Source organism: Oncorhynchus nerka, linkage group LG17 (genome assembly GCF_034236695.1).
Source record: "Oncorhynchus nerka isolate Pitt River linkage group LG17, Oner_Uvic_2.0, whole genome shotgun sequence".
NCBI lineage: Eukaryota > Metazoa > Chordata > Actinopteri > Salmoniformes > Salmonidae > Oncorhynchus > Oncorhynchus nerka.
The window spans coordinates 47,811,555-47,828,014 of NC_088412.1; the positions used below are offsets into that span (position 1 = coordinate 47,811,555).

The following is a 16,460-nucleotide window of genomic DNA, read 5'->3' on the forward strand; positions in this document are numbered from 1 at the left end:
GAGCTTGATGGGATCTGCAGAGAAGAATGTGAGAAACTCCCCAAATACAGGTATGCCAAGCTTGTAGCGTCATATCCAAGAAGACTCGGGGCTGTAAACACTACCAAAGGTGCTTCAACAAAGTACTAGGTAAAGGGTCTGAATACTTATGTAAATGTGACATTTCCAGGGGGAAAAAACATGTATCTAAAAACCTGTTTTGGCTTTGTGTGTAGATTGATGAGGGGGAGAAAACAATGTAATATATTTTAGAATAAGGCTGTAAAGTAACAAAATGTGGAAAAAATCAAGGGGTCTGAATACCCGAATGTGATGTATGCCTTAATTTCTCCAAAATATAGACTCTTAGCTTTCCTTTGACACCCAATTTGACATGCTGCTATAAACTTCCCATGGTGCTCGTTTATCATCCAAAAGATCTCTGTGCAAATACTTTCAAAGAATCAATGACTAATAGTTACATTTTCAATTTGACAAATCACACTTTTCACTGATATCAACTTGAACCCTTGACCCTAAATAAAAAGGCTGAGCCGTTTTCCCATCTGCATCTCCATCCCAAATCTCCCCATTGCCCCAGCAGCAAATTGCTCTACATTTAGGCTATTGTTTACATGTGTATTTCACACTAGATTGAGGTAGAAATTGGAGTATAAGGCTTGTATGGATGTCAACCCCAATATATTTCCATGTCATCGTCATCAATCAATACAGTTTAAAACGCCTTTGACAACCACAACCGATTTCTGTATGCTAGCTATGCTACCAGCTTATACGGATGGGAGTTAGCATTTAGCAGTCACTTTTTCTAAACCTGAAAAGGGACAACCTCTAAATGTTATGTAGCGAAAACAGCCAAATATATCCACATCGGATTTTAGTAACTACGTTGTTTGCCTGTTACAATAGATCAATCATAACAGATTTGACAAATATCCACTTTGTTAGATCAGATTTGTTGAATGTGCGCCAATTCAGCACCCTGCTGTCCCCCACGGTCTGCATTCCATTGTCATCTTTACTGGCATCTGTCCCCATTACCTCCCAGATCTTTTTCCAGGAGATCAAACTCATTTTTGTGTCTTTGAAATCCATACACGAGGTCTCATAAAGATGTATTTTATTTGTGAACTTGTTCTGATAGCCTTTTGTCAAAGTTGTCAAGGATGTGAGTTTCTGTTTATACAGGATGTACCCCCACAACCAATCATGACATTATACATTTTTTAATTTGACCTTTATTTAACTAGGCAGGTCAGTTAAGAACAACTTGTTATTCACAATGACGGCCTACCAAAAGGCCTCCTGCAGGAACGGGGGATTACAAATCAAATCAAAATATAGGACTAAACACACATCACGACAAGAGAGACCTAAGACACTATACGGCGCTATGTGGCGCCTTCTGCATTGTTAAAACATTTAGGAGGCGCACGGGAACGCCGTACATAGCTCGATTTGACCTCCATAAACTACCAGAGCTCCCCTCCCCCAATACACACACACACACACACACGCACACTAGTAGCAGGACATAAAGGAAACCCTCCATTTCAGTAGGAATTCTAACAAAATGTTATTTTTTACCTTCATGGTGGATTTCCTGTCTTCTGAGACTCCATAAAATGTGATGCAATCAACTCAAATGAATGCAGTCAGTGCACACACAGGTCCCTCCTAGATGCCAGAATTGAGCCGCTTTTGAAGCTTAATCGCCCACTTTGCCTGATTGATAATCTCGTAGATTTAGTTATGTAGATTTCTCTGTAAAGAGCAATAGACCTACTACAGCCCTTGATCACTACTCCCCAATAACTCCTATTGGTGTGATCTGAGCGATTCAGAGTTTTGTGTTAGTAGTGGTATTTTTTTTAATTAAATAATGTTCCTTTATCCAAGAAATCTTGTTGAGATCAGGAGACCTCCCAGCAAAGCAAAATTGGTTCTGTGAAGGTTTTCTGAACATTCGTTAGGGCGCTGCAAATATTCTCATAACACAAAAACTGTCCAGTCGCGCCGATGATTATAGAATGTTTGTGTAAAACATTCACCTGATGTTGCAAGAATGTTCCTAGAACACATTTAGTCTGTTCTCTAAAGGTTCCCAGAATGTTCCTAGAACACATTTAGTCTGTTCTCTAAAGGTTCCCAGAATGTTCCTAGAACACATTTAGTCTGTTCTCTAAAGGTTCCTAGAATGTTCCTAGAACACATTTAGTCTGTTCTCTAAAGGTTCCCAGAATGTTCCTAGAACACATTTAGTCTGTTCTCTAAAGGTTCCCAGAATGTTCCTAGAACACATTTAGTCTGTTCTCTAAAGGTTCCCAGAATGTTCCTAGAACACATTTAGTCTGTTCTCTAAAGGTTCCTAGAATGTTCCTAGAACACATTTAGTCTGTTCTCTAAAGGTTCCCAGAATGTTCCTAGGACACATTTAGTCTGTTCTCTAAAGGTTCCCAGAATGTTCCTAGAACACATTTAGTCTGTTCTCTAAAGGTTCCCAGAATGTTCCTAGAACACATTTAGTCTGTTCTCTAAAGGTTCCTAGAATGTTCCTAGAACACATTTAGTCTGTTCTCTAAAGGTTCCCAGAATGTTCCTAGAACACATTTAGTCTGTTCTCTAAAGGTTCCCAGAATGTTCCTAGAACACATTTAGTCTGTTCTCTAAAGGTTCCTAGAATGTTCCTAGAACACATTTAGTCTGTTCTCTAAAGGTTCCCAGAATGTTCCTAGAACACATTTAGTCTGTTCTCTAAAGGTTCCCAGAATGTTCCTAGAACACATTTAGTCTGTTCTCTAAAGGTTCCCAGAATGGTTCATTAGGCTGTGGGAAGAGTCTGGTGGGAACATTGTTGGGACCTTCCCAAAACACAAAAACTATACACTTGTGCAAGGAACATTTTCTTGATGTTACAAGAATGTTCAGAGAACACATTTAGGAGTAGTGGTTGTGGAAGTGGAAGTGGTAGTGGCAGTGGTAGTGGTAGTGGTAGTGGTAGTGGTTGTGGCAGTGGTAGTGGTAGTGTCAGCTCAGTGCCATGTGCTGTGTACAGATGGATGGGGTGGGGAAGGGAGGAGTGTGTTTAGACCAGGCTGCTGAATCAGATATAGGACTTGGGTAAAGTCCAAGAGGAGGGCTTTCTCTTGAACTAGCACAGTACCAGAGTTGACTGCATCTCCCTCTCTCTCTCTCTCGAACAGTTTATCGGTCCAATTAGTGTGCTTGTTATATTAGGGCTGACCCCATCTTGTCAACTTCTTTATCCTTATTCTAAAATAAGTGCATGCGATGCATATATGTGTCACGTGACGAGAGCAAGGGTTAAGGGAAGAGGGAATATTTTTCTTAAACATACGAGAGACTTCGGTAACGGAACGTTTCAGTCAGAAATGGCTGTAATTATGTTGCAGCTTCATCGACACGGACAGCGCGATACACACTGTTGAAGTTCTGTGGTGGTCGCTGCAGCAGGTAGGAGGGAGAGACAACGGGTGCTAGTCACTCAGTCACTCGCTGTCACAGCGTAGCAAGTCTGAGCCCGGCCTGGCACAACCAAATACATTGCGGTCGGACTCCCTCTAGTCATTTGTGTGTCTTAGTTATTTAATCAAACAGTGCGCTTAAAGCATCAGACAAGCGCAGTGCATCTAGTTGATTTGATTAACACAATACAGTAGGATGTGTTTGTGTATATATATGGAAAAATACACGTTTTAAAATGTCAACCAATCGATTGGTCGAAAGAACAGACTGGGCAACCAAGATTTATTTTAGTCGGGGACAGCCCTATATTATATGTTGGATGTTGTTTCTGTTTGTCGGGCCATTGGGGATGAAAGACACACATGTTGTTAGGTATATTTGTTTGTCTGTTCTGTGCTCCATATACTGTGTCTCTACATGCGTCTACATGTCTGTCTGTCTTTGTCTGCATCCTCAGTGTGTGTTTCTCGTCATTCTTAATTGTAAAGGTCCTCCATCTCCAGATATGGATGCCAACTATGGCGGAGGGCTGCTGGATATGGTGAAAGGCGGAGCCGGCAAGTTCTTCAGCAACTTCAAGGACAACCTGAAGGACACACTCAAAGACACCTCCACTAAAGTCATGCACCAGGTGGCCACGTAAGTCCCGAAAATCACCCCCAATCCCTTTACCCCTGACTCGTTTGAAATTGTATTCTCTTTTCATTCAAACTTCTTCTGTTAAGTGTGTTGAGACCTAGTGAAATACACTTTAAATAAATTGTGATTTGATTTCCTGAGCCCTAACTTCCTTAACCTGTTACACCACCCATCTCTGCCTTTACAAAAATTGCCGCAAATGTAGTATTTTGGACGCAGTAGTTGCAGAATAACTACGGTATACTGCAGCTGAACTGCAGTTATACTGCACTGTAACTGCAATTACTGCAGAAAAAAAAATGTGGACGCAGTATTTGCAGCATACTGCAGTCCGACTGCAATCTTTTTTTTCTTATGGGTGGGTCTGGCATGGGGAGATATGATGTGTCTGTGCCCCATGTTGAAGCTCCCTGGCTGGGGTGCGGTGACATGTGGCTAGCCTCCATGCCATGATATCTAGTTGTTTTGGGCTAGAAATTTCACAGGCTTTTCCTCCCACCCAACTCCAGTTCTGGTTCCCAGGCTAGCCTAGAGGTGAACGACTCTATGCCTTCCCCGATAAGGAGCGCTCAGGCTGGGCCTAGCAGAGATCTCAGGCTTTTGCTCTCTCCTCAAGTGGTCGAGGAGATGTCAATTCATTAGTGGACGAACGGAAGAGTGTCCTCCCCTCCTCGATAGCCACCTTTCATCGAGGATAGTCCTGTGTATCCTATCTGAGTCCTTCGCGGAAGCATTTTGAAAATCTGCCACACCCACTTTGAGTCGGCTTTTGTTTTGTCGGAGGAGAGAAGCATGCACACGTTTAAAAACAATATGAAACGTATCGTTTTATCTATAAAATGTCTAGCATAGCCAACTTAAGTTGTTTTTAACACTTTACATATTTATTTTGCGATCCACCACTGCAAGTGGAATTTGCCTGATGACGCGTGAGTGGAGAAGGAGTGTCTCATTTCATACAAGCCCATTTTCATCCACGTTCCCTCACCTCGCCGCCTCTCCTCGATTACCTTTCTCCTTTTTCAAAAGGAGGTGAGCGAGGACGGAGAGAGGACACAGGAGTTAAGCAAATCGAATTGAGAAAAGGCCACTACGTGCCTGCTGGGAGCTAACATGGTAGTGTGAAGGGAGGAGCGTCAGTTGTCATCCAGTTGAGATGTTTACCTGTCCTCTGTGGTTGCCGTGGTTTCCTGACCTGTGAAATATGGGATGGGGTAGTTATGACTGGGCTGATTACACATGGTTTCAGACCAAGGCTCTTCTACCCGGTTCCTGGAGAGCTAACCTCCTGTAGGTTTTAACTCCAACCCTGTTCCTGGAGAGCTAACCTCCTGTAGGTTTTAACTCCAACCCGGTTCCTGGAGAGCTAACCTCCTGTAGGTTTTAACTCCAACCCTGTTCCTGGAGAGCTAACCTCCTGTAGGTTTTCGCTCCAACCCGGTTCCTGGAGAGCTAACCTCCTGTAGGTTTTAACTCCAACCCTGTTCCTGGAGAGCTAACCTCCTGTAGGTTTTAACTCCAACCCTGTTCCTGGAGAGCTAACCTCCTGTAGGTTTTAACTCCAACCCGGTTCCCGGAGAGCTAACCTCCTGTAGGTTTTAACTCCAACCCGGTTCCTGGAGAGCTAACCTCCTGTAGGTTTTAACTCCAACTCCAACCCTGTTCCTGGAGAGCTAACCTCCTGTAGGTTTTAACTCCAACCCGGTTCCTGGAGAGCTAACCTCCTGTAGGTTTTAACTCCAACCCGGTTCCTGGAGAGCTAACCTCCTGTAGGTTTTAACTCCAACCCTGTTCCTGGAGAGCTAACCTCCTGTAGGTTTTAACTCCAACCCGGTTCCTGGAGAGCTAACCTCCTGTAGGTTTTAACTCCAACCCTGTTCCTGGAGAGCTAACCTCCTGTAGGTTTTAACTCCAACCCTGTTCCTGGAGAGCTAACCTCCTGTAGGTTTTAACTCCAACCCGGTTCCTGGAGAGCTAACCTCCTGTAGGTTTTAACTCCAACCCGGTTCCTGGAGAGTTACCCTCCTGTAGGTTTTAACTCCAGCCCTGTTCCTGGAGAGAGACCCTCCTGTAGGTTTTAACTCCAACCCGGTTCCTGGAGAGCTAACCCCTGTAGGTTTTAACTCCAGCCCTGTTCCTGGAGAGCTAACCTCCTGTAGGTTTTCGCTCCAACCCCAGTTGTAACTAACCTGATTCAGTTTATCAATCAGCTAATTATTAGAATACGGTGGGCTAAATTAGGGTAGGAGCGAAAACCGACAAGACACTAGCTCTCCAGGAACAGGGTTGGAGAGCTCTGTTTTAGACACTTAGATAAATCTCTATGGCTGTACACCACAGCACAATGGGAAAACACTTAATGCTATTGGTGAGAGACAGAGTTATTATTTGAATTGTACCCGTATATGGAGATAAAATATGAGTAAAATAGATAGCTAATAAAAAAGGCTGGATATATTTTTCCTAAAGGGGATGTGAGGGAAGCAGATGAATGGATGGAGAGGCCTGGAGGAACAGTGGGAAGGGTGTGGAGGGATGACGGATAATGGGGGGGGGGGGCTACCGAGTCTGGCACCGCTGGGTCCTGAGAGAGATGACATTCTTTCTGCGTAGGCGTCTGCACTGGCCACACAAAGGAGCCTCTGTACTGTCGGACAGTGAGCAGGCCTCTCGAAGACTCATGCCTCCTTGTCCACACACTCTGCCTTTAACCCTGCCACACACGCGCGCACACACACAGAACCTCTCTGCCATCTCTCTGGACCACATTGAACTGGTGTCAGTTACGGAGCAGGGCAGAGCCGGGGTGTATTGATTCAGCGGGTCGATCACAATTTGCTGCTAATACGGGTTATCTTTTGCCTAGTCTCTTCCCTTCTCCTTTCCCTTCCTGTTATTTCCCCTCGTCTCCTATGATCTCAACTTCACTCCTCTCAGCTTGTTTATTCTCTCCCCTATTTGTCTTTGCTATCCTTTCCTCCTCTCCTCCATTTTCTCTTCATCTCTCCCCTCCTTTTCTCTCTTCTCCTTTTCTCTCCTCTCCTGTGTGAATAATTGATAGCGGTTTATTGTACCTAGAGCAATGCTGATACACAGGGATTAATTTCACCTAGAAAAAAACAGGCCATGTGTACACCACTGTCAGTTCGGTACTGTGTATTACAGCTAGTTACTGTTGACCTGCCATTTGTATAGTAGAGCAGGCGTGGCCTGTGTGTACTACAGATATAGTTAGTCCCTATCTATAGCTTACACTACAGCTAGCTATTTCAAAGCCATGGAGGCTACATGTGTACATCTGATATAATCCAAGATTCAGTGGAATTTGTTGAAACAAAGTCAGTTACTTGATTCATGGTCAAATGAGATACCATTCAATCAGCTGTGTGCAAGCTGTCTTCCTTAGAACACATGCAGTTGTGACAGACAGACTCTGCAATGCTGTGTTCTGTTCTGTTTTCCCTGAGTGTTGTATTGGTCTGAAAGGCAGTGTGTCCTTGGCCCACTCCCATTCTCTCTCTCTCTCACCCCCCCCCCTCTCTCCCCTCTATATTCTCTCTCTCTCAATTCAATTTCAATTTAAGAGGCTTTATTGGCATGGGAAACATGTTTACATTGCCAAATCAAGTGAAATAGATAATAAACTAAAGTGAAATAAACACTAAAAAATGTACAGTAAACATTACACTCACAAAATTTCCAAAAGAATAAAGACATTTCAAATGTCATATGTCTATATACAGTGTTGTAATGATGTGCAATTAGTTCAAGTACAAAAGGAAAAATAAACATTTAGTTGTATTTATAATGGTGTTTGTTCTCTCTATTGCTCTCTCTCTCATTCCTTCCCCCCTCTCCCTCCCCTCTATATTCAATTCAATTCAAGGGCTTTATTGGCATGGGAAACACGTGTTAACATTGCCAAAGCAAGTGAGGTAGATAATGTATTCTCTATCTCCCATTCTCTCTCGCTTTTATTTATTTCACCTTTATTTAACCAGGTAGGCAAGTTGAGAACAAGTTCTCATTTACAATTGCGACCTGGCCAAGATAAAGCAAAGCAGTTCGACAGATACAACGACACAGAGTTACACATGGAGAAAAACAAACATACAGTCAATAATACAGTATAAACAAGTCTATATAAAATGTGAGAAAATGAGGTGAGAAGGGAGGTAAAGGCAAAAAAGGCCATGGTGGCAAAGTAAATACAATATAGCAAGTAAAACACTGGAATGGTAGTTTTGCAATGGAAGAATGTGCAAAGTAGAAATAAAAATAATGGGGTGCAAAGGAGCAAAATAAATTAATTAATTAAATACAGTTGGGAAAGAGGTAGTTGTTTGGGCTAAATTATAGGTGGGCTATGTACAGGTGCAATAATCTGTGAGCTGCTCTGACAGTCGGTGCTTAAAGCTAGTGAGGGAGATAAGTGTTTCCAGTTTCAGAGATTTTTGTAGTTCGTTCCAGTCATTGGCAGCAGAGAACTGGAAGGAGAGGCGGCCAAAGAAAGAATTGGTTTTGGGGGTGACTAGAGAGATATACCTGCTGGAGCGTGTGCTACAGGTGGGAGATGCTATGGTGACCAGCGAGCTGAGATAAGGGGCGACTTTACCTAGCAGGTCTTGTAGATGACATGGAGCCAGTGGGTTTGGCGACGAGTATGAAGCGAGGGCCAGCCAACGAGAGCGTACAGGTCGCAATAGTGGGTAGTATATGGGGCTTTGGTGACAAAACGGATTGCACTGTGATAGACTGCATCCAATTTGTTGAGTAGGGTATTGGAGGCTATTTTGTAAATGACATCGCCAAAGTCGAGGATTGGTAGGATGGTCAGTTTTACAAGGGTATGTTTGGCAGCATGAGTGAAGGATGCTTTGTTGCGAAATAGGAAGCCAATTCTAGATTTAACTTTGGATTGGAGATGTTTGATATGGGTCTGGAAGGAGAGTTTACAGTCTAACCAGACACCTAAGTATTTGTAGTTGTCCACGTATTCTAAGTCAGAGCCGTCCAGAGTAGTGATGTTGGACAGGCGGGTAGGTGCAGGTAGCGATCGGTTGAAGAGCATGCATTTAGTTTTACTTGTATTTAAGAGCAATTGGAGGCCACGGAAGGAGAGTTGTATGGCATTGAAGCTTGCCTGGAGGGTTGTTAACACAGTGTCCAAAGAAGGGCCAGAAGTATACAGAATGGTGTCGTCTGCGTAGAGGTGGATCAGAGACTCACCAGCAAAAAGAGCGACCTCATTGTTGTATACAGAGAAGAGAGTCGGTGCAAGAATTGAACCCTGCGGCACCCCCATAGAGACTGCCAGAGGTCCGGACAGCAGACCCTTCGATTTGACACACTGAACTCTATCAGAGAAGTAGTTGGTGAACCAGGCGAGGCAATCATTTGAGAAACCAAGGCTGTCGAGTCTGCCGATGAGGATGTGGTGATTGACAGAGTCGAAAGCCTTGGCCAGATCAATGAATACGGCTGCACAGTAATGTTTCTTATCGATGGCGGTTAAAATATCGTTTAGGACCTTGAGCGTGGCTGAGGTGCACCCATGACCAGCTCTGAAACCAGATTGCATAGCAGAGAAGGTATGGTGAGATTCGAAATGGTCGGTAATCTGTTTGTTGACTTGGCTTTCGAAGACCTTAGAAAGGCATGGTAGGATAGATATAGGTCTGTAGCAGTTTGGGTCAAGAGTGTCCCCCCCTTTGAAGAGGGGGATGAACGCAGCTGCTTTCCAATCTTTGGGAATCTCAGACGACACGAAAGAGAGGTTGAACAGGCTAGTAATAGGGGTGGCAACAATTTCGGCAGATAATTTTAGAAAGAAAGGGTCCAGATTGTCTAGCCCGGCTGATTTGTAGGGGTCCAGATTTTGCAGCTCTTTCAGAACATCAGCTGAACGGATTTGGGAGAAGGAGAAATGGGGAAGGCTTGGGCGAGTTGCTGTTGGGGGTGCAGTGCTGTTGACCGGGGTAGGAGTAGCCAGGTGGAAAGCATGGCCAGCCGTGGAAAAATGCTTATTGAAATTCTCAATTATGGTGGATTTATCAGTGGTGACAGTGTTTCCTATCTTCAGTGCAGTGGGCAGCTGGGAGGAGGTGTTCTTATTCTCCATGGACTTTACAGTGTCCCAGAACTTTTTTGAGTTAGTGTTGCAGGAGCAAATTTCGCTCTCTCTCATTTCCTCCCCCTCTTTCTCCCCTCTATATTCTCCCTCTCTTCTCTCTCCCATTTTCTCTCTCTCTCTAAAAACACACGACTCATAAGTTATTAAGATGACCTATTCCTCTCTATCAGAACCTTCTATTTACAGACAAAGCCTATCTGTGGTTACTGCAACGTGTCACAGTAACCACAGGAAATGGCGGGAAACGCCACAGCTGTGCTGTCGCCACTCTACTGAGCGTGTGAGCTTTAACTGTTAGAGCATGGCTCCAATGTCTCTAATGTAATACAGCCAAGGGTAGCTGTAGCTTGCCTGGCCTAATTAATGTTTTGTGTTTTTGTGTATATATAGCAGGGTATAGAATATATGCCTACAGTAGCCTATACACCTGTTTGAGGCCACAGAGCTCCTCAACGGCCACCTTGTCGTCTTCGATCGTCACAGCTCCTCCTTCATAGGTAGAGTCCAGTCCTGAAATGTAGTACCCACCTGGGTGATGCTTCAGTGACTGTAAGCCCCAGTAAGACCACCACACCTCAACAATGGTCCAATGAGCCTCTGCATCCACTCACACCGCTGTCCCTCTAGGAACTGGGGCAGGGTGCTAAAAAGCCAACGCTGTTAATCTGGTGTTGCTGCGTCATTTAAATCATGCTAGCTAGCCAAATAGAAACGGCCATAATCAGTCCTGCATTCCTGTGGAACACCACCAGATATTTCAGTTCATCTATGAACAAGTTATCAAAAACTTTAAAAGTATATATTTTTTTGGATCCAAAACTCTTAAAAACAATAAAATATGTCAAATATTTACAGAGCTCTCTGCCTAGCCTACCTCTCCCCCCACCAACAAGATACTGGCAAGCCTACTAGCGATTCTTATCGGCATCTCAAGGGGAGGCAGGCTATACACGCTCCAGCATGTAGCCAGAATAGGTCTAATCTGCATGCTACAACACTGCTGGCCTCACGCAATGCAAAATGACACCTGCTTATCCTGCTCTAAATAACCTGGGCTGGCTCTGCAGTCTTGCAGCCATAGTTAGCAGAGCTAACGCTATGACCAGACAGCAGCAGCCACAGTTCACATTTAGTACAGCTAACACTATAACTGGACTTGTACCTGCCGCAGTTAACAGTTAGCAGAGCCAGCACTATAGCTAGACTTGTAGCAGCCACAGTTAGCAGAGCTAGCACTAGCCAGAAGGGCCTATGCAGCAGCCTCAGTTAGCAGAGCTTGCGCTAGCCAGGAAGGGCTATGCAGCAGCCACAGTTAGCAGAGCTAGCGCTAGCCAGAAAGGCCTACGTAGCAGCCACAGTGCCAAATCCAGTTCTGAAGGCCTGCAGACACAGTTACTAGAGCTAGCACTAGCCAGATAGTCTAACACTGTTCATGCTGCAGGAGAGCACAACACAACACTGTATCAAAATAGAACACTGCTGCTGGTCCAATGACCTCATTATGAGTATTTCCCACTTGATGCTTCCTCCTGTCCCCGCCTCCCCTCCTCCCAGCCTCTCTCCCCCTCTTCCCTCTCCTCCTCTCCTCCTCTCATCCCTCCCTCAGGTTACCCATGTGGCTGGGCTGTTGCATAACCATGCAGGGCCAGGATGGGAAGCCCTCAGGGCCATATGGCTCTCATCCACCTCAGTACTTCACAAACAGACCATTGGCCTAGAATAGTGGATATACGTTTACAAATCAAATGAAATTGTTTTTGTCACATACGCCGAATACAACAGCCCTTAACCAACAATGCAGTTTTAAGAAAATACCTTTAAAAAAGTAAGAGATAAGAATAACAAATAGCTAAAGAGCAGCAGTAAATAACAATAGCGGGGCTATATACAGGGGGTACCGGTACAGAGTCAATGTGCGGGGGCACTGGTGTCGAGGTAATTGAGGTAATATGTACATGTAGGTTATTAAAGTGACAATGCATAGATAATAACAGAGAGTAGCAACAGCGTAGAAGAGGGAGGGGAGGGCAATGCAAATAGTCTGGGTAGCCATTTGATTAGATGTTCAGGAGTCTTATGGCTTGGGGGTAGAAGCTGTTTAGAAGCCTCTTGGACCTTGACTTGGCGCTCCGGGTTCCGCTTGCCGTGCGGTAGCAGAGAGAACAGTCTATGACTAGGGTGGCTGGAGTCTTTGACCATTTTTTTTTTTTTTGGCCTTCCTCTGACACCGCCTGGTATAGAGGTCCTGGATGGTAGGAAGCTTGGCCCTAGTGATGTACTGGGCCGTACGCACTACCCTCTGTAGTGCCTTGCAGTCGGAGGCCGAGCTATTGCCTTACCAGGCAGTGATGCAACCTGTCAGGGTGCTCTCGAAGGTGCAGCTGCAAAACCTTCTGATGATCTGAAGGCCCATGCCAAATCTTTTCAGTCTCCTGAGGGGGAATAGGTTTTGTCGTGCCCTCTTCATGACTGTCTTGGTGTGCTTGGACCGTTAGTTCGTTGGTGATGTGGACACCAAGGAACTTGAAGCTCTCAACCTGCTCCACTATGGTCCTGTCAATGAGAATGGGGCGTGCTCGGTCCTCCTTTTCCTGTAGTCCACAATCATCTCCTTTGTCTTGATCACATTGAGGGAGAGGTTGCTGTTCTTGCACCACACGGTCAGGTCTCTGACCTCCTCCCTATAGGCTGTCTCATCGTTGTCGGTGATCAGGCCTATCACTTTTGTGTCATCGGCGAACTTAATAATGGTGTTGGAGTCATGCCTGGCCATGCAGTCATGAGTGAACAGGGAGTACAGGAGAGGACTGAGCATGCACCCCTGAGGGGTGAAAACTCTAGGTAGATAGTGTGGTCTACAGCTTATCATGAGATACTCTACCTCAGGCGAGAAAAATCTAAAGATTTTTGGTGCACAATATCTAATTGTGCACCAACTGTTGTTTAGAAATATGCATTGCCCCCCGCCTCGTGTCTTACCAGAGGATGTTGTTCTATCCTGCCGATACAGTGTATAACCCACCAGCTGTATGTTATTAATGTTGTCGTTCTGCCATGACCCGGTGAAACATAAGATATTACAGTTTTTAATGTCCCGATGGTAGGATATACGTGCTTTCACTTCGTCCCATTTATTTTCCAGCGATTGAACGTTAGCTAGCAGTATGGATGGCAAAGGCAGATTAGCCACTCGTCGCCTGATGCTCACAAGGCACCCCGATCTTTTTCCGCGAAATCTCTGTTTCTTTCTCCAGCGAATGACGAGGAGAGGGGACCTGTTTGGGTGTTTGGAGCATATCCTTCCAACTCATTAAAGAAAAATGATTTGTCCAATTCGAGGTTGGTAATGGCTGTTCTGATGTCCAGAAGCTCTTTTCGGTCATAAGAGACGGTAGCAACAACATTATGTACACAATAAGTTACAAACGATGCGAAAAAACAAACCAAATAGCACGGTTGGCCTTGGTTTACCAGTGTCCTGTCGATTATTGTTCCCATGTTCGTTGGTGGTGTGAGTACCTATGCGTTGCTGCAGCTGTTATGCTGTGTGCTTTATATATTGTGTATTACGGGTATCGTCCCATGTCGTTCAACAAGGTTTACCCTCGCTCTTTTGTTTGGGTACAGCCCAGTGTTTTTGTATACGTGTTTGTTTTGGGTGTATTAAAAATCCCTATTGTGTATTCCTGCGCCTGTCTCCAAATCCTTTAAACCAGCGAGACGACTAGGCTACAGGCCCAAAGGATCCCTGGACCTCCCCCCCCAAAGGACCCCCCCTCCCCACAGACCCCTGTCTGTGTATGTTCACTTCAGCAGCTACAATGTCTCTGGATCATTCAAATACAAATTAGACAGAAACAATCAGGTCTTTAAAAAACTGTAGACAAATCTCAGTGATCTATGCAGCGTCATATACCTTTAAGAATCTGAATTATTCATATTCTATGAATTGAGAAAATGTTATTTCTGTCGCAGGTACACAAAAGGAGAGCTGGACATTGCCTACATCACATCACGAATCATAGGTGAGTACACATTATTGTCAAATCATACTGTAAGTTCTAGATCAACTGTATGAAATGGAATGAAAGGAAAGGGCGTGTTCCTGTGTATGAATTCCGTCAGCTGTGTTAATTTACTGCATGGGTGCCTGCGGTGTTGGGCTGTTCTAGCTTTAGCACCATTCCATTCGTGAAGCGTACCAGACTCTCGTCTTCTTCTAACTGGCATTGGCTTTTCTCTCTTGCTAAAAGGACATCCATCGTTCTCTAACGGTACCTTTATTTGATCATTATGGAGGGTAGTATTGAAGCCTGTATTTGGGCTTCACAGGTTTCTTCTCCACCCAATTGTTAGACTTCTAGATCTCTCAGTCTCTAGCCTCCTGTAAACTTTGCCTCACTCCCTCCCTACACAACATCTACTGTAAATCTATAGGTGACAGAGGGTGGGATTTCAACAAGAGAGGGTTTGCTCTTGGTTTTTCGGGCCTAGGAGAGCTTTTAGGTTTAGTTGGGATGGGGTTAGGGTTAGGGTGATATTATGATACACAAAAGTATGTGGACTCCTGCTCGTCGAACATCTCATTCCAAAACCATGGGCATGAATATGGAGTTGGTCCCTCCTTTGCTGCAATATCAGCCTCCACTCTTAGGGAAGACTTTCCACTAGATGTTAGAACATTTCTGCAGGGACTTGCATCTATTCAGCCACGAGGGTATTAGTGAGGTTGGGCATCGACGTTGTGCGATTAGACCTGGCTCGCAGTCGGAGTTCCAATTTATCCCTAAGATGTTCGATGGGGTTGAGGTTAGGGCTCTGTGCAGGCCAGTCAAGTTCTTCCACACTGATCTCGACAAGCCATTTTTGTATATCTCTTTGTGCACGGTGACATTGTCATGCTGAAACAGGAAAGGGCCTTCCCCAAACTGTTGCCTCGAAGTTGGAATCGCACAATCGTCTAGAATGTCATTGTATGCTGTAGCATTAAGATTTCCCTTCAACAGCCCCAGACCATTATTCCTCCTTCACCAAACTTTACAGTTGGCACTATGCATTCGGGCAGGTAGCGTTCTCCTGGCATCCGCCAAAACCAGATTCATCCATTGGACTGACAGATGGTGAAGCGTGAATCATCACTCTAGAGGACGCATTTCCACTGCTCCAGAGTCCAATGGCGGCAAGCTTTACATCACTCCAGCCGACGCTTGGCATTGAGCATGGTGATCTTAGGTTTATGTGTGGCTATGGAAGTCCATTTCATGAAGCTCCCGACAAACAGATCTTGTGTTGACGTTGCTTCCATAGGCAGTTTGGAACTCGGTATTGAGTGTTGCAATCGAGAACAGACGATTAGCGCTTCAGCACTTGCGGTCCTGTTCTATGAGCTTGTGTGACCTACCACTTCACGGCTGAGCCGTTGATGCTCTTCGACGTTTCCACTTCACAATAACAGCACTTACAGTTGACCGGAGCAGCTCTAGCAGGGCAGAAATTTTACGAACTGACTTGTTGGAAAGGTGGCATCATATGACGGTGTCACATTGAAAGTCACTGAGCTCTTCAGTACCGGCCATTTTACTGATGTTTGTCTATGGAGATTGCTTGGCTGTGTGCTCAAATGTATACACATGTCAGCAACGGGTGTGGCTGAAATAGCCAAATCCACTAATTTGAAGGTGTGTCCACATACTTTTGTCCATGTAGTGTATATGCTAACACATACAAGCGCACACAAACACACACACATCCATACACACATGCACACACACACACACACACACACACACACACACACACACACACACACACACACACACATCCACACACACACGCTGCATGTAACAGCAGTCTGTCCTCCAGATGATGAGGACACAGCCACTCAAATTAAATGAAATAAAATGTTATTCGTCACCTGCTTTGTAAACAACAGGCGTAGACTAACAGTGAAATGCTTACTTATGGACCCTTCCCAACAATGCAGAGGGAAAATAATAGAAATAATAGAAAAGTAACACAATGAATAAATAACGGATAACTTGGCTATATACACGGGGTACCAGTATCGAGTCCTTGTGCAGGGGTACGAGGTAATTGAGGTAGATATGTACATGTACGTAAGTAGGGATAAAGTGACAAGGCAACATTATAGATGATTAACAGTAGTTGCTGCGACCCAAAAAGGTCAAAGCAGATAGTCCGG

The 16,460-nt window shown here is 44.7% G+C and overlaps 1 protein-coding gene across 1 annotated transcript in view; it reads left to right on the top strand.

Moving 5' to 3' along the window:
- LOC115145344 (auxilin-like) overlaps nucleotides 1-16,460 on the top strand; it is a 62,876-nt gene that overhangs the window by 14,025 nt on the left and 32,391 nt on the right. The window contains 2 exon segments of the mRNA XM_029686838.2: nucleotides 3,975-4,125; nucleotides 14,234-14,283. Coding sequence (XP_029542698.2) covers nucleotides 3,975-4,125; nucleotides 14,234-14,283 — 201 coding nt within the window.